The sequence below is a fragment of the Hemicordylus capensis genome, chromosome 1 (assembly GCF_027244095.1).
Source record: "Hemicordylus capensis ecotype Gifberg chromosome 1, rHemCap1.1.pri, whole genome shotgun sequence".
NCBI lineage: Eukaryota > Metazoa > Chordata > Lepidosauria > Squamata > Cordylidae > Hemicordylus > Hemicordylus capensis.
Window position 1 is genome coordinate 432,002,545 of NC_069657.1, and position 27,116 is coordinate 432,029,660.

At 47.6% G+C, this 27,116-nt stretch overlaps 1 protein-coding gene across 1 annotated transcript in view; it reads right to left on the reverse strand.

Moving 5' to 3' along the window:
* Window positions 1–11,203, reverse strand: part of LOC128352852 (neuronal PAS domain-containing protein 4-like) — a 44,132-nt gene extending 32,929 nt beyond the window's left edge. Inside the window, exons 1-2 of the mRNA XM_053313393.1 lie at window positions 11,065–11,203; window positions 7,921–8,034 (exon numbers count right to left, since the gene is read on the reverse strand). Coding sequence (XP_053169368.1) covers window positions 7,921–8,030 — 110 coding nt within the window. The 5' untranslated portion in view covers window positions 8,031–8,034; window positions 11,065–11,203. The remainder of the gene's footprint in view (window positions 1–7,920; window positions 8,035–11,064) is intronic.
* Between the last annotated feature and the right edge of the window lie 15,913 nt (window positions 11,204–27,116).

Consider the following 27,116-nt stretch of genomic DNA (forward strand, 5'->3'; position numbering starts at 1 on the left):
TGGTCACAGCATACAGCCCTCAACAGGTAGACTTCAAATTAAATCCCACTGAACCCAATGGAACGTCCTTCCTAGTCAGTATGTTTAGGATGGCAGCCTCATTTTAATTCAGGTTGTTTTATTTTAAGGGTTTGTACCCCACCTTTCAATCTACAAGATCCTCAAGGTGGCATACAGTAAATGGTGCAATGCAAGAAAAGGCTGAGATGCCGAGAGGGACGTCTACACACGGTATTAAAGCCTCTCCCCTAAGAGCAGCTGAGGCTCCAAGTGGGGGCAGAGGCAGGGGCAAGTGCCTCTCAACAAGTAATTTGTCTCCCATTTCTGTTTCAGAAATCTAATGTGTGGTACACAACTCACACACACACACACACACACACCACAATTGTACTTTGCCCCTTCTGTGTCCCTCCTCTTTCCCCCGCCACTGCTCTCCCCAGCTCTCAAAGAAAGCTGCCCTATGTGCACATTACGTTCAGCACTCGTATACTCTGTGTATCATATACACAGGTAGAGATCTGTACACAGGTACAGTTATTCACGTGTTATGCTGGACACAGGTACAACAGTACACTTCTTATCTATAGCCTGCATTTCAGGGAGCCTGTACCCATGTCCACTTTTGAAATGGACGCAAGTACACGTCTTATTCGGACATTATGTTGTATGAGTGTACAGGTGTCTGTACACTCATATCTATGTTTGTGTGAATGCCTGTACCTGCATTTGTATTAAAAGTAAACCTAGGGACAGGTCTTTAAAATGTATGATACAGGCAGGAAGTATACTGCTGTGTGTTCACCATAACGTGTGAATAACTGCACCTATGTACAGATCTCTACCTGTGTACACTGTGAATAGGGTTATTTACAGAAAAAAAACATGTATGAGTGTACAGACAGCTCAGAACAGGTACAACATACAGAGGTGCTCTTACCCCTAGATCTCCGGGCTGAAGTCCAGGACCTCCACACCCCCTGGAGGCCCCCAAATTCTTTTTAGTCTGTCCTGGGTGGTGTGGTCATGTTAAAAATGTATTTTAAATACTGTGTGTGGGGGTAGGGCAGGGTCTCCAAAAGCCTTTAGGTCCAGGCTCCAAAATGACCTAGGTACACCTCTGACAACATACTAGAGTGGTTCACATAATGATTATTAGTCTAGGAGATGCCTGTTCTCAGGCCCCTGAGGAGATTATACAGAACCAACCACTCACACAGGCTTCTGCTGCAAAACCAAAACTGTTCCCCCTGGTTCTCTCACATTGCCTTCTTCTCCTGAGGCCACCTCATCCTGGGGCTTGCCTTTTAAGGTGGCAGCAGAAAATCCCACTGCACACCTTAGCAGCCTCTGCTACAGAACTATCCTCAAACCTTGTTCACCCATCCCGTTCTTTAAAATCTTCACGGAAGGGGAAGTCTTCCCTCAATTCTCACAACAAAATCCTCCCTGAAATACTCCTTTAATGTACAACCTGGAGATCGATGGCTTCACAGCTTCAGTCTGGCGTGTGGCCATGCACACATTTGCCATTTCAGTTATTTATCGGTGAGCACCAAGCCAGTCTCTGCCAGCTGATGTGCTTCCACAGGTGACAGGCCGGGCCTGGAAGGGGCTGAGCAGTTCCAATTTGTTCTCTGCACTCCTCCTGTCATTGAGCATTCGGCATGTCCCAAAGAGGAAGCAATTGCTTTGCAGATGCTCGGGAACAGCTGTGCTAACTCTGAAATATTGTTTTGAACTAATCGTGTTTACTCACTGGGCATCAAACCTGGCCGCAAAGAACAATTTTAAAAATTCCAGAATGATCTCTTCCCCCAAATGAAGGCCTTAGTTTGGATCTCACCCTTAATTTTAAATCCCTTTTGAACAGGGTCAAAAGACCTGTTCCATAAAGCATGTGCTTGGATAGTGTGCTTGGTTTTTGTCCCCCTAAATAGCAGCCACAAAGGTGGGAATCCAGATTGGAAATGTGGCGTGGAGAGAGGGGTTTAACTCCTTGCCCCTACCATGCTCTCTCTCTCTCTCTCTCTCTCTCTCACACACACACACACACAGATGCTATTTGCCCCAGGACGAAGCTCCTATTGGCACCAGTCTGCAGAGTTGGCAACCTTATGTGATGCTAAAACATATTGTTCTTTTATCTTTCTTAAAACAACAACAACAATAAACAGCAGCTGCTGGGGGCCTGATCTGGACTGGAATTACAGCACAGGGAGAAAGGGTTTAAACCAGGCCTGATCAATTTAGGCCCCCCAGATGTTTTTGGACAACTCCCATAATCCTCAGCCACAGTGGCCAATAGCCAGGGATTTTGGGAGTTGTAGGCCAGCATCTTCAGGAGGGCCAAAGTTGAGCAGCCCTGGTTTAAACCATTCTGCCCATGCCACAATCCTGACAAAAACTGCACACACACACGTCCCGCAAAGCTGCTATTTACCTCGGGAGGGAAGCTGCTATTGGCATAGTGAAGGCAACAACATAGTTGGACAGATATCAACTTAATTAGGCTTGCCCTCCTGGGGCAAATAGCTACCCTAGGGGACACCCAATTTGGAATGGGAATATGGCAGAGGCAGAGGGTTAAATCCCTTCTGAACTTACACTGTGATCCTGATCCAAATTGGATCATCCCTCCCTGCTATACAGGAGAAGGGGGGAAAGCACACAACTGCCAGACATATGCTTTGAGCAACATCATTATGCTTGCTTTAGTATCTTAGGAACGTCCCTCCCTCTCTCCCAGCGCAGTCTGTCTACAGAGGCTGTGAGGGGGATAAATGAAATCAGAATGCATTATGTACATTAAGAAGCTACATAGAAATTAGGGCTGTCACCCAACAAAATAATCTTAGATTATTAATGGTCTTTGTTTTAGCTGATTGATTACTCTGCATAAATTTACATGTGATTAAAAAAAAATAGTTTGAACCAAAAAATAGAGTTATTTGTTTTTGGAAGATGTGTGCCAGTGTTGCAGTGGGTATAATCTTATAATAGACAGTCTGCATTCTCTTTCACCTGACCCGGAGGAAGCGCCTCTTTTCAGATGGTGCTTGCCATCTGCAGTTTTTATTAGAACTTAATAGACATAATAGAAAAAAATGAAATCGGCTCTCTAATTAATTGGGGTCGCCTTTGATCAAAATGTTTTCGTGGATTAATATAACCAATTAAACTAAACATTGCATGCAGCTCTAATACATACAGACATTTTAAACACACACACACACACACACACACAGAGTGCATGAGCTTCCATCATTTTGGCATGCTGCCTTTCCAGGGTGTGCTTTACCCTCCTGTCCTCTAGTGGGCGCACATCATGGGAAAGGCCAGCCAATGTGAGCAAAAGACAGTAGCTGCCACTGCTATGGAAAAAGGGACAGAAAAGTTCCGGTCACTCTTGCTACTTGCCAGAGCAGGAAGACTAGAGCACACACAGAGAGGTCAACAGACATGACAGACTAGAGCAGTGTTTCTCAAGGTTTTTAGAGCCAAAGACCGGTACAGTCTTTGTGCACAGTTTCCCAGACCAGCAGTTAGTAAAGGGGTCACCCCCCTTGCCCCCACCTCCAGGCACCCCCAAAAAAATTTCAAGCCAGCAGGGGCACCACCGCTGGGAGTTCTCCAGAGCTTATTTCTAGACAGGCAGCCCTCGCTGTTGGGATAGCATTCATTTAACTTCCTTGAAATGAATGTTATCCCAGCAGTGAGGGCTGCTTGCCTAGAAATGAGCTCTGGAGAGCTCCCAGCAGCAGTGACCCCCCACTGGCTTGAAAATGTTTTGTGGGGGGATTAATTCCTCATGGACCAGCACGGACCGGCACCGGTCCATGGACCGGTGGTTGAAAAACACTGGACTAGAGTCTGGAGGCTACCATATGCCAATCTTCCAAAGGCCTGCTACCACATGCCTGATAACACCACATGCCTGGTGTGATTGGCTTGTTATAGGTGCTTTCCAGATTAGACCCTGCAACGGAGTCACGGCATATCTCTGAAGTGTGCTTCCGCACTTCCTGTGTTGTGACACCACAGTCCCTACGCTGACAGCAGGGTGCCGTTCATATTTCCGATGCCTTGTTTCGGATTTAATGGCTGCAACATAGTTCTCTAACGTTGTATATCCAGCATTAAAAAGTTGCTGTTTTTTCAGGTTATTAGTTTTCATGAGACTGCTCCTCCTGCTGGGCGCTCTGCTATTTATGTTTTGAATGTGAATTACCCGAACAGAAGCATCTTGCTGCTGTTGAGCAGGTAATCTGGAAAGTGCCATGGCATGAACTTGGATGGCAACAGCTTGCTTCCTCACTGGAATTGGTTCCTACCCCTCAATTGGTTGCATAACTCCAAGCTAAGCTCTTCAACTTTCCCTTATCTCCTCTGCTTTGTAACTCTCCAACAACTAACTCCGTCTAAAAAGGCTACTCCTGGCCCAGTTCCCCAGGAGCAGGCCAAGGCTAAGCTCCAGCAGTAGAGCATATACCTGGCTGCTTGGGTCCTTCCTCCAGATGGGTCTCCTTGGACAAAGGGGGAACCAGCCTGGGTGTCTCTCTGGGAGGATAGCTGCCATTGCAGTTCAGAAGGGATGGGGCCCTCATAGGCCATAAAATCCTGCCATCATTGCCAGCTCTTTGCTGGCTCAACAGCTCCACTTAGAGTCTGTGCCCCCACCCACTCCCCAGCCTGCCTTGTTTGACCTGGGTTCCTCATTATGTCAAGACCTAGACCAAGACTCTATGCTCCCAGAATTTTGCCACATTTGAAGAGTCCCTCAAGGGTTGTCTGCATTCACCTGGAAAGATTGTGGATTATTATCAGTGTTGCTGTTCACACCACCAGGGTAAACATGATATAAGCAACTCATGGGTAGCCTTTTGCCTGATGACTGATCTTTTCAGCCTGACCTTTTAAAGATGATGTGCAGCTCTGCCTTTAAAGTGTGGAAATTGGGGCACACCGGGTCAGCTTTAAGGGCACGTGATCTGTGTGATGCCACACTTTGGGGGCTGCAATGCAGAGGTGCTGTGGACAGGCCACCACACTTTGAGGGGCATTGCTCAGGGTTGCTGCATGGGGGGAAATCAATTGTTGTCTTTTTCATAAGTGGGGCGCCAATTTCAATTTCTTCAGAGGGTGCTGGTTAGCCTAGAGCAGGGGTTCCCATCTGTGGTACTCCAGATGACGTTGGACTACATCTCCCATCATCCTCAGCCACAATAAACTGAGGAGAGGAGAGCTACTGATCTTGTGGTAGCAAGCATGATTTGTCCCCTTTGCTAAATAGGGTCTGCCCTGGTTGGATTTGAATGGGAGACTACATGTGTAGGGACCAGTCTCCCCCTCCCTCTAAAGAATTAACAGAAAGTTAACCCCTGTCTTGACTGGCTGGTGAACTCCAGGGCAACCAATCAGTACACCAGGTGGGTGGAACTGGAGGAGCAAAGAGGACATTTGGCAATGGAGTTATGCTGCAGCAGGATGACTGTAGATCAGACTTCCCCAACCTGCGGCCCTCCAGACGTTGCCAAACTACAATTCCCATCACCCCCAGATACAACTTATTGTGGCTGGATTGTTGGGGGAGCCTGCTGTAGATCCTTGTGACAGGATTTCAGGAGGCTTGATTCTCATCAGGAGCTTGGTGAGTTCAAGGGAACAGGAAGCTAAGCACAGCAGCTTCAGAAGTTTAGGGCAGGAGAAAGTGTTTTAGTAAGAACTTGCATTAGAATTTCTGTTTCTTTGGTGTGTGTGCTTTGCATTTCCAAAATATCTGTCCTTTGCAACTGAGTAACCAAGATTTTTAAAGTGTGCCACCTCAGCATCATTTGGGGTGCTTTTGAAGGATTCTTGTAACCTACTGTGTATTTTTAACGGCATCAAAAAAGCTGAGAAAGCCTCCGATGGAAGCAGTCTGTAGTATCTGAATAAAAGTTTTCTTTTTCTGTTATTTACTTTTTACAACCCTTAGAGGGTTGGCTATTAACCCAGCAGGAAGTGTGGAGGGACTTCTCTGGTGCAAAACGCGTCTCAAGGACAGCTTGGCTAAATTAATAATTAGCTCCATGTGCAGACAGACACATGGGAGAGAAAGTCCCCCCCCCCCGCACGTGACTTTTCTTCATTCTTACCTGGTGACAAAGAGAAAGAGGCAGGAGACAGGAATTTTTAATCACTCCAATTCCCATTAGGGACAACCCAGTTTTATAGGAGAGATTTGGTGGCAGAGAGATTTATCCTACCAGAATATTTTCTTTTTTCTTTCTGGGTTTGGAAAGTTAAAAGATTTGTCAGCAGCCAGTCTGCTTCTCAAGCAGAGGAAAGGGATGATTCAGCACTAGTGTCTGAAGGTTCCATGTTCCCTCCTTGGCATCTCCAAGACAGAGCTGAGAGAGACTCCTGCCTGCAACCTTGGGGAAGCCACTGTTAGTCTGTGTAGACCAGGGCTGCTCAGCTTCGGCCCTCCTGCAGATGTTGACCTACAACTCCCATAATCCCTGGCTATTGGCCACTGAGGCTGGGGATTATGGGCGTTGTAGTCCAAAAACAGCTGGGGGAACTAAATTGAGCAGGCCTCTAGACAATACTGAACGAGAGTGTCCAATGGTCTGACTCAGTATATGGCAGCTTCCTAATTCAGCAACATCTGAAGTACCACAGGTTGGGAACCCCTGGCCTCATGCCAATCCTAGGGAGACGGGATCCTGGCCTTCTAAGTAGCAGCTGCTGGAACAGGGGCCGGTGGGCATTAGGTCACTCAGGAGCTACTGGTAGCTCATGGGCTTGTATGAAATAACTCTCTAGGTATTTAAGCTTGCTTCAGGGACGTGTTGGCAGGTATACAACCCTTCCCTTCCAGCCAATACTACCAATATGATTAGTTGGCTGAGTAGGGGCATGGCCAAGCTGTTTTCAATCTCTCTCTCTGTGTGTGAGATTAGGTTTGCTATTTTCTCATCAAGTTCTCTTCAGTTTCTTCTCCCACAAAGCAGCTCTTTCTTGCTCCCCTCCTGCCCTGCAACAAAATTTTGGTTTTAAAATCCCTTATTCTGTTGATGGACATTATTGCACAAGCTGCCATTCTGTGAATGCCTCTGCCTCCCCAAGCTGCCATTTCATGCTGGCAACTCCCACGGTGGGGGGAACCCAAAATCTCCCAGACGCCTTAAGTGGGGCTACCCCTGACCTGAGCTATGGATGAATTCACTGCCCCGAGAGATTCAGCTCTCCCCCTCTGTTAGAGCATTGAGATGGACAGTGACCGTCATGTTTGAAGACACTGGATCTTGCTGTGTGGGGCTTTAGTCTCTATCTGTTTCTGGCTTGATGGTTCCTGAGCTGCTGCTATGAGGGATTTTGGTTGATGGTGTTTTTTAAAAAACAAACAATAATAATAATAATTAATAATAATAATAATAATTATTATTATTACATTTATATCCTGCTCTTCCTCCAAGGAGCCCAGAACGGTGCACTACATACTTAAGTTTCTCTTTCACAACAACCCTGTGAAGTAGGTTAGGCTGAGAGAGAAGTGACTGGCCCAGAGTCACCCAGCAAGTATCATGGCTGAATGGGGATTTGAACTCGGGTCTTCCCGGTCCTAGTCCAGGACTCTAACCACTACACCACACTGGCTCCCATACACCATGCTGGATTGAGTGTTTGTGTTTGTGTGTGTGTGTGTGTGTGTGTGTGTGTGTGTGTGTGAGAGAGAGAGAGAGAGAGAGAGAGAGAGAGAGAGAGAGAGAGAGAGATTTTGTGAACTGCTCTGAGGACCTTAGGTGGTGGAAGATGTACAGTCAGAAATATCTAAATCTATCAAAGCCCTGGTGTCCTAACTAACCTTTTCTCCACCAAGAACATGAATTTGCCCCTCTAGGCCAGACAGGGAAGCAGAGCGGGATAGTCTCTGACCTGAAGGATTTTGGGGTCCTGAACTCCCGCTTGGAGACAGATGTAGAGCATTGAGAGCTGCAGATCTTCCTCCTGATTGGCCTGCTGCAGCTTTCACACAAGACAGTCATGGTTCTGCAAAGAGATGAAATTTGAAAATATTAAAGAGACTGAAGAAAGCTGAGGCTGCCTACAAGGAGGATCTGCTGTGCAGGGCTATAACAATATCTCAAATCTGAAGTGGCAGCATTAAACTTTCAGTAGCCAGCATCAGTTTTTTTGCGACTAGCCCCATGTCAGGATGAAAATAATATAGTGGACATTTTGACGTTTTTGGGTACCAGCCTCAAATGCACAGGATCCTTTCTAGTCTTTATAATAAACATAGAAAGCTGCTGTATACTGAGTCAGACTATTGATCTGCCTAGTTTAGAGTTATCTGCCCTGACAGGTGGCAGCATTCCAGGGTTTTGTACAGAGGCCTTTCTCAACTCTACCAGGAAGCAGAGAGGCAGCTAGGTAATTTTGGACCCTGAACCTAATGAGCTTACGACCCCCTCCCCTGTGAAATGAGCATCCTCTCCATATATATCACCACAGACCCACAGATCTGGGCCAGAGTACATTTGCCCCCCTACCCCACCAAAAAACAGCAACAGATTACTCAAGCCCCAATGGATTCACATAGCTTCTTGACCATTCACAAACTAACTAGGACACAACACACTGTGTCCCTTTCTCCAAAGTTCTCATGCAGACCTTTTGGAATCACAAACCAACTTGAGCATAGTGCATTTATTTCAAAAAATTGTTTGTTTGTTCAGATGTAACAGTGCCACTTTAACTAGATATGAAGTACTCTATGGATAGAGATAACGCTTTCTAGCAGCTTTACTGAAGTAGAGGGAAATCATTAAAAATCACAGGGCTGACCAATTTCCTTGAAATAAACATTCACAGACTCCCATCTTGGACTACATGTGTGCCCAATTTCAGAACTCTAAGCCCAGCCATTCTGGAAATGTAAAGTGTTGGGCAAAGGGTGGGAGGACGTTGCACTTTATTATGAAGGCAAAGGGCAGATTCCTTCACATGGGGGTAGAATGATGGTCTGGAGTTTGGGGGGGGGAGGCTTCAGTTCCAGAAGTTTTTGTAATATTCCGCCATGAAGCAAGCCATTTATAGGACTTTTAAATTTGTTGAAGTTTTTTTTAATTAAAAACAATCATTAAAAACCAATGGATAGACAGATCCACTTCAGAATCAGTAAACAGAGTCCTGCTAACCTGTCCTACACCTGAACTCTAGACCAAACCATTCTGGAAATATAAAAGTATTGAAAATAAGGATGTTTACCCTTTTTATGAAGGCAGTGGGCAGATGCCTCCACATGGAGATGGAATTATGGCCCAAGGGGTGGGGTTAAGTTCCAGAAGTTTTTGTAATTCTCTGCCATGAATCTAGCCACTGATAGGACATTTTTGAATTTTTAAAGTTCAAAAAACCATTTAAAAATCAATGGATCAACTGATGTCTTTCAAAATCGATACATGGAGTTTTGATAACCTGTTCTACACCTGTGCCAAATTTCATAACTCTAGGCCAAGCCATTCCAGAAATATAAAGGGACCATCTTTTCCCTTAGAGAAAATCATGGGGTCCTCTAAGAGAGCGGGCACACGGACTTGGGCCGCCAGGTCTGGCCCTAATGGTGCCCCTGCCAGGAAGTGCCAGGGATTGAACCCAGAATCTTTTGAATGGAAGGGAGGTGCTCTGCTATAATCAGATTCCCAGATGGCTGCTCTTCAGAACCTTGCTGTGTTATGTAGATAGCTGCCATATTTCAACAATAGAGGTACTCTTTGGATGGTCTGAAATAAAGGGAATTCCATTTTATGCCCTGGAAGATATGGGAATAAGGAATAACTAATTTATTAGATAGTTGGCAATTCTAGGTGCGAGGGAAGAAGCAGCTAAATTTGAACCCGTTCCATCATTCTGGCTCTCTGTTGATTTCCCAGCTCAGAAGGAGCTAGGGAAGGAGACATCATTCAGCTGTGGGAATTGGCTTTAAATGTATCCACATTGCAGCTCTCTGATCAGTGTCCAGAACTTTAGTATTAACTCAGAAGCATAAGAAATGCCTGAGACAAGTTGACTATATATATATATTCCTGGGGCATTCCAACACACTCCAAAGCAGAGGTTAATTTATACTATGGCTCGGCTGCAAAAAATTCTTTCTGTGCTTGACTTCAACTCTGGGACATGTAAAGAGATAATAAAGAGCACCCTTGAGCATATGCAGAGTGCTTTGCCTTTATTACTATTAAGTAACCACAGCCAGTCCTGAAACATCTGAGATTAGGGGGAAAGGCTTCCATGGCAAAAGGTGTGAGATCCAGACACACCTGAACACCTGCACCTCTCATTTAAGAAAGCACATGACCCAGAAAGCAGCACCAAGGACTTTTCTGCAATAGTTCTTGCCTTGACCCTGAAGTGATTCTTGTAAAGAACAGGGCTTTTCAGTTTTGGGTCCCCAGTGGTTGCTGGACTACAACTCCCATCATTCCCAGCCCCAATGGCCAAAGGGGGTGATGGGAGTTGTAGTCCAACAACAGCTGGGGATCCAAGACTGAGAAGCCCTGGTACAGACAGACAAGGATGCCAGCACACTCTGGCTCTTCTGTGCAGCTGGACCTCAAAGGTTGCAGGGAGGAAAATTGGATCCAAATCTGCTCATCCTTCCAAGCTGCCAAAGGGATGCACCCTAATCTTCAGTGTCCCCAGCTGTCCACTGGGTGGTACTGCTGGGACTGGAATGGCTGTCGAGGCAGCAGATACGCAGTGATTGTGACCCCCTGAATAGAATTCCCATGCCCAAGCAGTAAGCAACAGGGTGGTATCACTGCAAACCTGCTGGATTTATTATCCACTTTGGGTCCTGATTGGAGAAAGGTGGGTTGGAGACTGGAATAATAATAATAATAATAATAATAATAATAATAACAACAACAACAACAACAACAACAACAACAACAGCAGCAGCAGCAGCAGCAGCAGCAATAGTATTCAGGCAGTCAGACCCTTAATCCTGGGTGCTCAGATCTGGCCAGTCATCATCAGACAGTAATACTAATAATTAATAAAAGGATCTCTTACCTCTTTGCTTTCTGTGGCTCACTCTGAACCTGATGACCCCCTCATCCTCTCCTTCCCTCCTTTTGTATTTGCCCCCTCCTGGGGAGGAGGGGGGGAGGAGGGGGGCCGTAAGGCCAAACAGGGGATACAATTACCTCTTGTGACGCAATTCTAAACATCTCTGAACTATTTTTAGAAAGCAGGCTTCTAAAAATAGACTTCCCCCCAACACACACCCGCCTGGCTGTAATCTGATAGGGGAAGCAATAAAGAGAGCCTGGCTCTTTAAAACAAGCTTGTCATCTCAGCAGGGAATTGGCGGGGGGGGGGAGACGGAGTTGCCGCTAGTGGAAGGGGATTATCATTGCTTTTCTCCCTCTGATGTGGCTAATGACTGGTACTCCCGGATGCTCCAAGCAGGAAGCTGAGGTCTACATTAAATAATCCTTAGCCATTTATCATGTTCTTTAGGTGTTAACAAAATCACAACATGATGATTTCTGTGACTTTTCCAACAATCCTGCAGGGTAGGCTGATATTAGTAATTTTGTTTACAGCTTGACATCCCACCCTCCAGTAACAAGTTCTTCCAGGCTGAAAGCTTCCAGCCACAAAACGCAACTAACATGATGCTTAAAATGTCACCAGAAACAGAGATAGTCCAAGGCAAATTGCTGCCCGAGGCAAAAGACAATGAGTTGAATAGGACATCCACATGTGCATGCAGAGGTGCTCTTACCCTTGTTCTTGGGGACGAAGTCCAGGGCCTCCACACCCCCTGGGGGCCCCCAAATCCCCCTTAGTCTGTCCTGGGTGGTGTGGTTTGTGCCGTCAAAAGCCTACGTGTTAAAAAATGATGCTTAACTTGCAGGGGAGGGCCTCCAAAGGCCTTTTGGTCCAGGCTCCAAAATTATCTAGGTGCACCTCTGTCTGCACGTGGCTGCTCAGCATTCTCAGGTCATGCTATTCAGGCAGCATACAAGCACGGTCAGACGATGCCACCAAGCCAGGCAGTGGCAGGGAGTGGTTCCACCTAGCTCATGTTTGGGCTAGAATGGAGCCGTAGCTCAGTGGAAGAGCATCTGCTTTGCATGCACAAGGTCCCAGCTTCAGTCCCTGGCAGCATCTCCAGGTAGAGCTGGGAAAGAATCCTGCCTGAAACCCTGAAAAGCTGCTGCCAGTCAGTGCAGACAATACTGAACAAGGTGGACCAATGGTCTGACTCAGTATATGGCAGCTTCCTATGTTTCCTATCTCAGGAGAGAGGAAAGAGTGTGGGGTAGGGGTAAAGAGTCATGCCCCAGTTGAGGTGAGGAGGGGAAAATGTACACCATGCCTCCAGTGGGGTGAAGAAAGACAGTGGCTGTGGGCAGAAGGGAGGCCTGTGGGGTGGCACTCATGATGGTTAGGGACTGGCGCTCCTCCTGCTCCCCTCCTTGCACCCATGCCTGAGGTGGCTGCCTCACCTTGCCCCATGAAAGGCCCCCCCCCCCGACAGAAAGAATAAAAGAGCAGACCCTTTTGCATCAAAAGAGTGATCTCAGTGGAGATTAAATGGCCTAGGAAAATAAAGAGGTCTTTGCATGCCATTGAAAGTATAAAGAGCTTCTTATCATCAAAAGGAAGTACTTTTTCACACCTCACATAATTAATCTATGGAATTCTCTGCCACAGGATGTGGTGATGGCCACCAACTTGGATGGCTTTAAAAGGGGCTTAGACAGATTCATGGAGGACAGGTCTATCAATGGCTTCTAATTTGGTGGCTACAGGCCACTTCCAGCTTCAGAGGGAAGATGGTGCTAAATACCAGTTGCAAGGGAGCAACGGCAGGAAAGAGGGTGTGCCCTCAGCTCTTGCCTGCGGGCTTCCCAGAGGCATCTGATGGGCCACTGTGCGGAACAGGATGCTGGACTAGATAGGCCTTGGGGCTGTTCTTATGTTCTTAAGAGAAGGTACCAGGTAAGCCTCTCTGGAATGCTCAGTGCTCAGGTAAAAGACAGATCTGGCACCTGGGCTTACGTCATTTTTGTGGCAGGTCAAGTCCTTTTGTATGATCTGCCTTTGGAAAAAGTCGAGCATCATAACCGTAAAGGCTCCCTCCCCTGTCCCCAGCCACCTTACCTGAGACATAGTGTGGGGGCACCTGGAGGAGATGCTTCCAAAGATGACCTCAATGTGTGAGCAGACTCACGTGGGCCTAGGGGAGCCTTCCCAAATTCTGTTCAGGTTTTAAATGTAAGCACCGGCTCTTTGGATTGTGCTTAGAAATGAACCAGCAGCATGCCACTGGTAAGCACTGGTAAGGTTTCTATTGGTTCCAGAGGGGTTGCTGCTGGTGCACCACCATTTAGGGGATAAATAATAAGCAGAAGTATAAGAAGTGGGAGACCTGGCTTGGAGCAGTATGTATGAAAAGAATCTTATTGTCTCCCTTCCAGATGACAATAAAATGTCGGACCTGCACAAGCTCCAAGTCCTAGCTTGCTCATAGTCCATGTGCTCGCATAGGCTTTTTAGCACCATCTTATCCTCCGGCCAACATGTCAAACAAAGACTTGCTACCACAATACCAGCTCTCCTCAATATGGTTCTTCTTGAACTGCAAGAGTTGACCAGTAGTCGTCGTCGTGCCATCAAGTCGATTTTGACTCCTGGCGCCCACAGAGCCCTGTGGTTTTCTTTGGTAGAATACAGGAGGGGTTTACCATTGCCACCTCCCATGCAGTATGAAATGATGCCGTTCAGCATCTTCCTATATCGCTGCTGCCCAGGGGCGTAGCAAGGTTGGAGTGGGCCCAGAGACAAGATTTTAAGTGCCACAATAGAACATCATCTTATATTATTTTTAAAAAGGTTTTGTAAATTGTAGACGATGCAAGTCATTGAATGGTACTAGAGAAAGACATGCTGTTCTGGTAGCTCCAGGTCTTAACATTCACATCAGTTTCGGAGGATGAATGCAACTGAAGGAAGCCCGGGCCGGGCGGGTGTGTGGATGGAGGAGTCTTGCCTCTGGTGGCCCCCCAAGGCAGTGGGCCCCCAGACAACTGTCTTCCCTTGCCCTATTATAGTTATGCCCCTGCTGTTGCCTGATATAGGTGTTTCCCACAGTCTGGGAAACATACCAGTGGGGAATCGAACTGGCAACCTCTTGCTCCCTAGGCAAGTTTATTTGTTTCTTTGTTTGATTGATTGATTTCTATATTGCCCTTCCAAAAATGGCTCTGTATTATTACACAGAGAAATAATAAATAAATAAGATGGATCCCTGTCCCCAAAAGGCTCACAATCTAAAAAGAAATGTAGACACCAGCAACAGTAACTGAAGGTACTGTGCTGGGGATGGATAGGGCCAGTGACTCTCCCTCTGCTAAATAAAAGAGAATCACCACATTAAAATGTGCCTCTTTGACCAGTTAGCAGTGGTTACTTCCCCGCTGCGCCATTAGGTGGCTGACCAGCAGTTGGTGCTGAGAAAATCATGCAAGGTCCCTGCTTGATGTGTGCCTAGGATACAATCACATTAGGAAGGAGTGCTGAAGCCTACACAAGTGTGAGCAAGATAAAGCTTGAATGGAAGCTTTGCAGATCCTACGTGTTGTTGGTAAAGCCCCTAGTAGATCACAAGTTGAGCATGAGCCAGCAATGTGATGCAGCTGCTAAAAAAGCTAATGCAATCTTAGGCTGTATTAACATTGTGTCTAGATCAGGGATTCTCAGCATTGGGTCCCCAGATTTTATTGGACTTCAACTCCCATAATCCCCAACCAAAGGCCACTGGGGCTGGGGCTTATGGGAGTTGAAGTCCAATAACATCTGGGGACCCAACACTGAGAATCCCTGGTCTAAATCACTGCAATTTTTCTTCTGGCCACTGTGGAGCAGCGTGGCTTAAATCAGCTGGTCCTTAATCTTGCAAGCTGCCTTGGTGGCACAGAGAGTATGAGCCCTGAGTGTTGCTGCCAGAGTCTCTGACGTGAAATTCCTGGGTGCTTTCCAAATTGCACGCTATCACAGCGTCGCAACGGGTCCCTGAAGTGTGCTTCCATATTGCTTGTGTTTTGACATTGCAGCCCCTGCATTGTCAGGAAGGTGCCGTTCATATTTCTGACACCTTCTTTCGGATTTTATTGCTGCGTCACAGCCCTATAACATTGCATCTGTGATGCAAAAAAACCCAACCCCAAACAGCTGTAATTGCTCGTTGTAGGAGGCTTGCCCCCTTGCAGAGGATATCTAATGCGGTTTGAGTTCGGCACCACAAAACATTGCAGTTTACACCTCTTTTTGCGGTGTAAGGCTTGCCATCTTGAAAGCGTCTGGTGCTTCAGTTTAGCTGGGTTTCCCTGAATAAACATGGAGGCAGCAATCAGGAAAGGGTCAGGGTTCCAGGTTCTGTGTTTGTTGCAGGGGAAATGGGCCCATTGCATGCGTGCTATTCACAATTCACAGAGCCGTGCACTCCTCACCCCACCCACCATTAAGCCTAAGGTAATTCCGGCCCTTAGGGAAAGTGGCGAGTTCTCCAGCTCTTGATTTCCTTCCACTCATCTGCTCTTAAGATAGTTTCTCTAAAAGAGATGCTCCCTCCTGGCATAGGTCCAGCGTGTTGTGTTTAGAACAGAAAGCAGTGGGGTGTGTGTGTGTGTGTGTTTGTCTCTTTCAATAAAAATGAAAAAGCTCGTTTGCTGCATCCCTTTTTTCATCCAAATGTTCCTAGTGGGATTCACAGCCCGGCATGGTTTATTTAACAGTGATCAGTTAACACTGGCTGTAGTGTTCTGTGTAGGAATTGTGAGTCCTGCAGGAAACCTTGCTGTAGCCTGTGATTACAAGAACCCAGAACAAAGCTTGAATAACAGCATGTTCTGTCAACAGTGTGTGAGACCTTGCTTTCCTCTTGGCTTCACACAGGGCCATGATCTGTAAGAACATCCAAATGCCTTCCCACCCGTTCTTCTTGGGGCCATGAATCCTCTGCACTTAAACCAACCAAGGGGCACAAAGGTAACCAAAGTTCAGTGCCAAGAAATGATGCATGGTGTCATGGCTGACACAAGACCAGTGGCGTGGGGGGGGGGCGCAGCGGCAACCCCGGTTCAGCCTGCTGCCAGCAACGCCCTCCTTGGCCACGCCCCCTGCATCTGATGTCAGACGCAGCGTCTAACATCAGATGCAGGGGGCGTAGTTTCACTCGCAAATGGGCCGCGCACCTCGTTTGCGAACAAATTCTGGCCAGCGCCGTGTTCACTGTGTGGCCGGGAGCAGCTCTCCCTGCTTTAAAAGGCAGAGAGGTGCATTCCTGGCCAGACTGGGAAGCCGGTGCAGGCTGAGCCTCTGAAAAACAGAGCCCCGCCTCTCCCTGCTTCTTAAAGCAGGGAGAGCCACTCCCAGATACACTGCGAACACAGCACTGGCTGGAATTTGCTTGCAAATGGGGTGCATGGAGGGAGTGTGGCTGGGGCACCAGGCGTGGCCCCTGAACACAGCAGCCCAGGTTCTTTGAACCCCCTCGGGCAATGGGGGCTTCTGCATGATACAAAGCTTTCTGTAGCCAGAAGGAGGGCTGTGGAAAAGTACAGCCCAAGTTTTATATGCATATTTATCGAGCACTTTTCAACAACAGTTCTCAAAGTGGTTTACAGGGTTGCCATATTCTGGCTTTCCAAATCCGGGTGCCTAATTTGCATATTATGTAAATTGGCTTGAAAAGAATGTTTGAGCAGAATAGTGACTGCACGTTTTGCTCCATAACTCTGCTTCTACAAGGGCTGGAGCTTAGCTCTTCTTTCCCCCCCTTTTATATGAAATCTGAAATCCGGGTGAATCTAGGTGGGCTAAGCAATCTGGGTGAGATGCTTAAAATCTGGGTGAAACCTGGAATTTCGGGGGGCATGGCAACTCTATTTACATAGAAGTGGGAAAGGCTTTTGGAGGGAGGGGAGAGACACAAAAACCACTGCCCCTCCCACTCTGTGCCTGGTCCACTACGTCTTTCTGCAGTGGACTGATGCACTGTGCTGCTTGCGCGGTGCATTGTGGGATTCCTGGTGGCTGTGTGTTCTTTCCCCCTACTCTGGATTGGTGCACTGCTTGTCAGCCTGCTGATAGTGAGTGAGTGAGTGAGTGTGTGTGTGTGTGTGTGTGTGCAGCACATTGGAGCCCAGGAGCAGCAGGGGTGGTGTGGGAGAAGGGAAGGTAGGTAGGATCCTGCTTTCCCCTCAGCCTTCCCCAGTCCAGCCCCTAAGGTCACATGAGGGACTTTAGAGTCTGAAGTCTGGATTGTTCTTAAGGGGACGGTGCACCATTTAATTCAGTGTGCCAAAATGCCACACAGTGAGGAAAGGCAGGAATCTGTGCAGGGAAACCGACCCCGCTCCCAGCTTCTCAGATTTTGGCATATGGTCCTAGTGTGGTGTAGTGGTTAGAGTGCGACTAGGACCGTGACTCTTGGCCAGTCAGTCACGTATCTCTCAGCCTAACCTAACTCACAGGGTTGTTGTGAGGCTAAACGTGACCATGTGCATAACCCTAACTCTGGGCTCCTTGGAGGAAGAGAGGGATAGAAATGTTGCTTTTAAATGTAGTTGCCTACCTCAGAGAGGACAGGCGATGCAAATATACACATCGTATAACCCCAGAGGTAATCAATCCTGACATCTTTTGGTTCAGCTTGTGCAATGAACTGGGTAGTTCAAAAGTAAATCTGACCTATCTGGTCCAACATATGCCACTCTGCAAATAAAAATGTGAAGCAAGTCATATCCAAATCGCTGCATGCACACAGAGATGCACAAAGAACCGGTGTGTCTATCAGTGATTGATCTCTGGCTCTGGGTGCCTTTGTGATAGCTGTGTCAGAATCCTTGTTTCCTGTAATGACTTATTTAGATATAAGCAGAGTCACAACAGCAGCTGAACTCAGATCCGGTGTTGCCGACAGCTCACTCTGTCACTATCAGCGTGTTTAGTAAACAGTGTCAGGTGGGAATGTTCTGTTCCTCTGGTTCCTTCACATTGTTCTTTTGATAAAGATTTAATACAGGCCACGTTGGTGACAAGACTGGCAGCCGTGGAGGCTCAAGACCTCGCCACGCCTGAGGCAAGATGCCGACTCACACTCCCAGCCTCCTGCATGTAGCCTCTTCCAGCTCCTCTTGATTTTCCTTTGCATCTGCAGCAGCAGCACTCACCCCCATTTCACTGGGCTGACAGGCAGGCAGGCAGGCAGGCAGGCACACACACACACACACACGCACATGCACATACACTCCTGCCACCTCCGCTTTTTCCTCCTCCTCCTCCTTCATGGCAATGAGAGCTGCCCCTCGACCAAGAGCGTAGGCAGGCTGGCGGAGGCCTGTGTGTGCAGCGGTGGTGGACCTCTGGCCGGCTAGCCACACCCCCACGTCTGACGTCGGACACGGGGGCGTGGTCTCCCTCCCCAACGGGACCACGTGGTGCTCCCGCCGCCCATGGCGTCCCTTCTTCAGCAGGCCTGCTCCAGTCTTCACTCAGCCCTGGCCTGCCTCAGCAGTATGACCTTGCTGGTACACCCCCTCCACCCCCGAACTTAGGGATGTGCACGAACCGGTCCAGAGGCCATTGTAGAGGCCTCCGAACCAGTTCGAACATGGCGCAGTTCGGCAGTTTGGCGCCGCAGGGTGGTTCTTTAAGAAGGGGTGTACTTACCCCTCCTGCCACTTTCCCCCCGCTGGCGCTCCTTTTTAAAAGCAATTGGGGGGGGCAGCGTACCTCCCTGCCGCCCCTGCCCCCATTTTCAGCCGGAAGTATGGTGTGCACGTCGCATGCGTGCAAGTCGGGTGGGCGAGCGCACGTTGCGGGCAGGCGGGTGCACAGCGGGCAGGGGCGCTCGACATGTGTACGTGTGCACGGTACTTCCGGTCACTTCCGGCGGAAAATGGGGGCAGGAGCGGGGCTCTTAAACCCCCCCCCCCCCGCATTCCCACCACCAGTGCTGTCATTAAAATTGGTCCCACAGGGCAGCAGCGTAACTCCTTGCCACCCTGTTAAGTTGTGGACCAGAAGTGGCTGGAAGTATCTGCTGCGCATGTGCACATTGCAACATGCGCATGAGAGCAGTGGCCACTTCTGGTCCACGCCGTACCAAGGCGGCAAGGAGGTATGCTGCCGCCCCGCAGGACCAATTTTAATGACACTGCCGATGGGGGGAACACAGTGGGCGGGGGAGGGTAAGAGCACCCTCCCCAGCTCTTAAATTTATCCCCCCCCCAACTTTGAACTGGCAGTCACCGGTTCCATGCACATCCCTACTCTGGGCCAATTATATGTATCTGAGCCTAACTTACTTCACAGGGTTGTTGTAAACAACCGTGTACACCACCCTGGGCTCCTTGGAGGAAGAGTGGGATAAATTTTTAAAAAAAAAAAATAGTTTGGTTTAACAGCAATTCACACAATGAACGATAGAGAGGAGAAGCCTCCTACCTGTGTTCCTTCTAACAGGGAGTCCCAGATGTTGTTGACTACAACTCCCATCATCCCCAGCCAAAGGCCATTGCAACTAAGGATGATGGGAGTTGTAGTCAATGACATCTGGGAATCTCTATTACAGGGAACACTGTGTCCTACCCTAGTTGGTGAGCTATGTGTACTCCTGTTTGTCTTTCAGCTGTTAGAACCAAGTTCAGAGGAGCCACCCATGATCATGAGCTAAACAGCCGCTGGCCTGGAGGGCTTTTCATCCCACCTCATACAGCTGCTGGGTAGGAGGGAGCCCTCTGTCCCAGCTGCTGCTTACCCACATGATCACAGACAGCACCTCCGACCTTGGTTGTTGCAAGCCAGTATAGGAGAGCTGGTCTTGTGGTAGCAAGCATGACTTGTCCCCATAGCTAACCAGGGTCTGCCCTGGTTGCTTTTGAATGGGAGACTGGAAGTGTTTGCATTGGAAGATATTCCCCTCTCATGGGATGGAGCTGCTCTGGGAAGAGCAGAAGGTTTCAAGTTCCCTCCCCAGCATCTCCAAGACAGGGCTGAGAGAGATTCCTGCCTGCAAACTTGAGGAAGCTGCTGCCAGTCTGTGAAGGACAGTACTGAGCTAGATAGACCAATGGTCTGACTCAGTATATGGCAGCTTCTTGTGTTCCTATGTTTCAACTGACAGATGACTGGCAGATAGGAGCGTGCGCAGCTCCTGCACTATAGAAGGAGGCTCTCCTATGCCAGGGCTGCTCAACTTCAGCCCCCTTGCAAAGGTTGGCCTACAACTCCCATAATCCCTGGCTATTGGCCACTGTGGCTGGGGAGTTTATGGGAGTTGTCATCCAAAAACTGCTGAGGGGAGGCCTAAGTTGAGCAGGCCTGTCCTACTCTATTCTTCTTTGTGTGAACTGCCCTACTGTCTCTCCCCATGGAACCATGGGGGTTGTAGTTTTGTGAGGGCAGCCTCGGGATCTCAGCGTTCTCAGCATGTCACCAAATTTAGAATTCTCAGGGTTATTTGATTCTCCTTTAGGTGAGACTGCTACAGTGGTATAAACTCATTCTCACTTTGTAGTGCAGAAGTCAGCAAATGGTGTTGTTAGCGGGCCACTTTGAAGAAAGGCAGGGAATGCTGAATGGATCCCCCAAGCACCATGTCCTACAGGCAAGTCCTTTCATTACAGCTTCAGCTTTCTCCATACTTCTCTTTTGCCTCTGGGTGCAACTGGGGGCAGATTTGGTTCAGGAACTCCCCGTTGCTGACTTCGAGTTTAGATCTGTGGAATTCTGCCTGGAGGGTCAACTAGATAACTTGTGAGGTCTGCTATCGCTTCATGTGGATGATAAAAATGATGGTAATTCCCACACTTTGTAAATATCATGCATACAGTGGGGTGTGGGAAAATAAAACGAATAAATACGTTAATGCCAGGCTTTTGAAAACGAGGCATCTTGTTTGCTGATAGGTGCACAGAATTGATCCTGTCGTGCCACTACTGATCCACAGATTGTTGGGTTGCTTTACATTTCATTGGTGTTCTTGCCGTTAATGAATTGTACTCTGTTTTTAATGTTGTGGGAGGAGATGGGAGGAGAGCTGGCCTTGTGGTAGCAAGCAGGACTTGTCCCCTTAGCTAGGCAGGGTCAGCCCTGATTGCATATGAATGGGAGACGACATGTGTGAGTATTGTAAGATATTATCTTTAAAGGATGGAGCCGCTCTGAGATGAGCAGCTGGGTTCCAAGTTCCCTCCCTGGCATCTCTCAGCCAAGACAGGGCTGAGAGAGAGTCCTGCCTGCAACCTTAGAGAAGCCGCTGCCAGTCTGTGCAGACAACACTGAGCTAGATGGACCAATGGTCTGACTCAGTATATGGCAGCTTCCTATATTCCTATGAGACATTTTGAAAACTAGATAACTGAAAAGCAACATAGGAAGCATGGCAAATAAATAAATAATTACATCATGTATCCAGATCTGGATGCACAGAAGTAATAGCCAAAGGAAGGGATGTGCTTTTCTAAACACGTCAAAAGATGCAGCCAGATAGTTTGGTGGGACCCCCTGTGAAGTGAAGGTGCTGCCTTCCTGCTTTTGCTTTCAGTGCTTCCTTGCAGGATTGGGGCATCAGTGGTTGTGCCTGGCTGGTCCATGCTTTGCTATGATTCCTGCTCCAAACCAAGTCCATCTTTTCCTGTAAGCAAACATTTACTACAGGAGAGCAGGGAAATAAGGAGACAAGAGTGCAATAAACCAATCAACCAGACTGTCAGGATTAATTTGTGGGGAAAAGAGGGCTAATGTATCTGGAAGATGCGAGGGGAAATTATTTCTTTGACAAATGCACTGCCCCCTTGATCTTGCTTTTTGTGAGAAACTGGAACAATGCGAAAATGGCAACACTAACAGCACAGCAGCCAAGGAAAAAACAAAAGAGGCAATTGCCTGAAACATAATGGGGGTTACCTAGATCCTTGCGTGTAGTTTAATAGCTCCCATTAAAGTAGAAGACAAAGCATTTGCCAAGATAAATGGAAATGTGACACATTCACATTCCTTCCGTGGCTACCGCTCAATTTACTCCACTTCTACAAGTGGCATCCACAAAATACAGCTTTCTGATCACAGAGTGAATTGCAATTTGGCTGGTTTGAAGTGAGTTTAATGCTGGCATTAGGAGATGTCAGCACAGGGAGCAATATAGCACTTGCTGGTAGAAGGATAACCCTGTAATTCAGGGGTGGTCCTTCAATGAGGTCAAACAAGTGAGGTGGTTGCTTCAAGCAGCAGATTGTGGAGTGCCAGCAGCCGGACGGTAAGATAGTGATACCCCTAAGTGACTCATCTGCTTCCCTCTGCTGTCACTGCCACTGGGGCTGTCGCCAATCAATGGCCCTACAATACTTTTCTGACTCCTCTTCCTTCCTGTCATAAGAACAGCCCTGCTGGATCATGCCCAAGGCCCATCTAGCCCAGCATCCTGTTTCACACAGTGGCCCACCAGATGCCGCTGGAAGCCACAGGCAGGAGTTGAGGGTGTGCCCTCTCTCCTGCTGTTACTCCCCTGCAACTGGTACTCAGAGGCATCCTGCCATTGAGGCTGGAGGTGGCCAATAGCCCTCCAACTAGTAGCCGTTGATAGACCTCTCCTTCATGAAGTTATCCAAGCCCCTCTTATAGCCATCCAGGTTGTTGGCTGTCACCACATCTTGGGGCAGAGAATTCCACAAATTGATTGTGCATTGTGTGAAAAAGTACTTCCGTTTGTTGGTCCTAGATTTCCCAGCAATCAATTTAATGGGATGACCTCTGGTTCTAGTGTTATGTGAGAGGGAGAAGAATTTCTCTCTGTCCACTTTCTCCACACATTGCATGATTATATAGACCTCTATCATGTCTCCCCACAGTCATTTTTTTTTTTCTAAACTAAATAGCCCCAGGTGTTTTAGTCTTGACTCATAAGGAAGGTGCTCTCGGCCCCTGATCATCTTGGTTGTCCTCTTCTGCACCTTTTCCAGTTCTACAATGTCCTTTTTTAGATGTGGTGACCAAAGCTGTACGCAGTACTCCAGGTATGGCTGCACCATCATTTTGGTGCACCATCATTTTATATAAAGGCATTATAATATCAGCAGTTTTATTTTCAATCCCCTTCCTAATGATCCCTAGCATGGAATTGGTCTTTTTCACAGCTGCCATACATTGAGTCAACACTTTCAACAAGCTGTCCACCACGACCCCAAGATCCTTCACCTGGTCAGTCACCGACAGCTCAGATCCCATCAGCGTATACTTAAAGTTGGGGTTTTTCATCCCAATGTCACTGACTAACTCAGCATGGTCAGAGGTGCACCTAGGTAATTTTGAAGCCTGAACCTAAAGGCCTTTGGAGGCTCTCCTCCCCTGCAAATTAAGTACCATCATGCTCGGACGGGCGACCACACCATCCAGGACAGACTAAAGAGGATTTGGGGGCCCCCAGGGGCTGTGGAGGCCCTGGACTTTGGCCCCGAAGTCCAGGGGTAAGAACACCTCAGAGCATGGTATATGCCTTGCTTTCTCCCCACCTCCTCCCCACACATGCACTGCTAAGCTGGTCATGAAAAGGGGGAGGAAAGAAGTGGAAATGCAAAATGAGTAATAGAGTACTGGAGGCACTCTATACAAGTTCCTGCGGTACCCTTTCCACAGGTTCTCTTCTGCTGCCTCCCCCTTTTCATAATTAGCTCAGAGGGGTGTAAGGGAGGAGGGTGCACACACTGCTGCTAAAGGGGGTGTGTGAGGAAGAGGTGGAGGAGGGTGTGTGCCAGGGAAGACAGCATTTGCCACTCTGCCTCAGGCACACTGAGGTCTTGAGCTGTCACTGCCGTAGTTGCATGCCCTCCCACATCCCACAGAGGTAAGCTTTTCAGTCCTCTTTATCCCCTCCCATTATTGCGCATTGCTGAAGTTCAGCTCTGTCCGTTGCATTCATTTGGGCCCAGTTCAGATGTAATGGGAAACTGTGGTTTCCAGCTCGCAAATGACCCTCAGAGAACAGCAGCCTTACAAACTGCCCCACCGCTCCCTGCTGCCTTCATACACTAGAGGAGGAGAGCTTTCAGTGTAGGAACAAACTGCAGTTCTGCATCATGTACAATCATGTACAAACACTCGAGTTAGAATATGCCTGGATACCAATGAGGATCAAAATATGGTCTGATAGAATGGCTTGCCTGAATTCTAGCTAGTGACAAACAAACCATAGTTTCCCGAGTTTGTAAGTAATACCAAACTGCGTTTTATTCTTAAAGTGGAAGCGTCCCCTCTTCCTCATGTGCACAACAAAGGAGAAAAGGGGAGAAAGAGCACTAAGCCCAAGGCTAATTTCTGTAGCAGGAGGCAGTGGCTTCTTGTTCTATCTGGACAGGACTTTACTTTGCAGGAGTCTGTCCTCCACTGATATGAAAGCCCAAACACTGTGTGTTCTTTGGGTTAAAGAAGGACTAAGAAAAAATGTAATTGTGCTACAATGTGTAATCAATAATTCCAACTTTTCCTTAGCAGCTGCAGCATGAGAAATGGCAAGCTGTGCAGTGTGTGGTGGCAGAGGCTGTAGCCAGGGGAAGGGAGGCTCTTTCATGAGGCAAGATGAGGCAGCCGACAGATTGTTGGGGCACCAGGAGCACAGCAAGATGCTCCCTACTACTGCCATTGGAGCAGATTGCTGGGGTTGGTCGGACTCTTGCAAGCTCTCTTCACACTCTTTGCAAAGCTTGCAGGAAGAGAGAAGAGGAAGCTCCTATCAGCCTCCCCTCCAGCCCAGCCTGCCTTGCTTGCCCTTCCAAAGCTCACAAGGGTTGCTTTTGAAAGGAAGCCGGTCCCCACTAGGGGCACGGGGCAAGGCGGTATTTGGTGCCTCCTCTCAGGCGCCACAGTACCTTGGGCCACCCCTGGAGGAGTGACTGTAAACAGCGAGGACACTGTTTACAGGTTGACTTTTGCCTCCAGAAAACAGGTTTGGAAGATGTTTGTTCAAACTCTCTTTGATGATCGAATGAATGGGGCAAATGATACATGAGCACACGTTCCATGGCAAGCAATGCCTCTCTCCAACCAGGTAGTTTCAAGGATCGAGGAGGCTGTGATCACTTTTTCTTCAGGCTGGGTTTTTGGACTGCGAGCCTCTTTGCTGCTGTTTTATAATTGGCTGCCGGCCATTTTTCTTCATAGTTCTATACAGCTGTGTTTGACTGTGTTCGTTTTTCTGCAATGGATTCTAAATGGACTTTGACAGCTTGTTTGGAAAGGTGCTGGATACATGTTTGAAAGAAATATCAACATGGTTCTATAGAGCAGGCTGGCGTTGCAGCAAGAATCCACGCTGTGAAAGAGGGGCTTGGAATATGGGGTCAAGTACAATTAGAAATCTAGAGACAAATTACCATTATTCTCTTGATGGAGGACTCCATACAATCAGCTGCCATTGTTTGCATTGACCAGTGGAAGAAGCAGCCATAGCCAAGAGGGAGGGAGGGAGCTGAGGATAGGCTAGAACACCCGCCACTCTTTTGTGGGGCTTAATCAAGTGCTACTGCCGCCAGCTTTCTCTTGGGCAGTGAAAGAAAACCGATCAGCCATCTGTCATAAGAGTGTTAATTCATAAGCTGTTTTGAATTTGGTTCAATAATAATTTAAATGTTGGCATCATCTGCCTCTTCTATATAACACTTGAGTAAGAGAAGCATTTTTATTTTATCTGTGCTTAATACAACACTTTTCCTGCCAGGACAGGTGGCAAAGGGGAAGTTCTGCCCAGCAGGGGAGAACACGAGTCAACAGAAGCCCGATTCAAACATTAGATGGTATGTGTGTACAGACTGTATGTCCATACAGTCATTCATACGTGTTTGTGTGAATGACACTAGGCATGCATTATTTAAAACGTGAGTCTGGTTACAGGCCCCCTAAAATGCAGGGTATCGATAAGAAGCATATACTATATGTGCACTGAACAGAATGGGCCACTTCGGATGATGGTTCTCGCCACAAACTGGCTCACACAATTAAGAAAGGGGATGAGCCAGAAGTACACACCACCTGACATCTTCCCCAGATATCCTGGTATCTTCCTGGACATTTATTTATTGCATGGGCGGCGGGGGGGGTTGTCTGAGCAGCCACTCTTTGTGTGACCCAAATATTAGTACTAATCAGGACATCTGGGAAAGATGTCAGGGCAGGCATACTCTCACCATTTCCTCTTCTTAATTGTGTGAGCCCATTTGGGGTATCATCTGAACCTGCCAACTGTGTGAACAAATGTACATACAGATCTGTATGGGTATGCACTGTACACTGACTGTGTATACACTGAATATAAAATGAGAGGAAGGCTACAGCCTATCATAGATCCAGTATACCTATTATTTATTTATTATTATTCACATTTTATACCCCGCTTTTCCTCCAAGGAGCCCAGAGCGGTGCACTACATACTTAAGTTTCTCTTTCACAACAACCTTGTGAAGTAGGTTAGGCTGAGAGAGAAGTGACTGGCCCAGAGTCACCCAGCAAGTATCATGGCTGAATGGGGATTTGAACTCGGGTCTCCCCGGACCTAGTCCAGCACTCTAACCACTACACCACGGGGGCTCAGTTTGATTGTTTTGTCATAGCTTCCCCCACAAGGAATTCTGGAAATTATAGATTGGCGACAATGCTGAGGATTCTGTTAGGTATTAGCCATATTCTCATGTTATGTTCAACACTCATACAAGTGTACAGCATACACATATATATTCAGCTAGTTATTCACATATTATGTTTGAATACAGGTACAGCAGTACACTTACACTGAGGGAAATAAGTATTTGATCCCCTGCTGATTTTGTCCGTTTGCCCTCTGACACAGAAATGACCAGGCTATAATTGGAATGGTAGATTTATTGTAGCTGTGAGAGACAGAACAACAACAAACCAACCCTCAAAAGTCCAGTGCCCAAAAGTCCGGGCTTTTGAGGGTTTGTTTGTTGTTATTCTGTCTCTCACAGCTACAATAAACCTACCATTCCAATTATAGCCTGGCCATTTCTGTGTCAGAGGGCAAACGGACAAAATCAGCA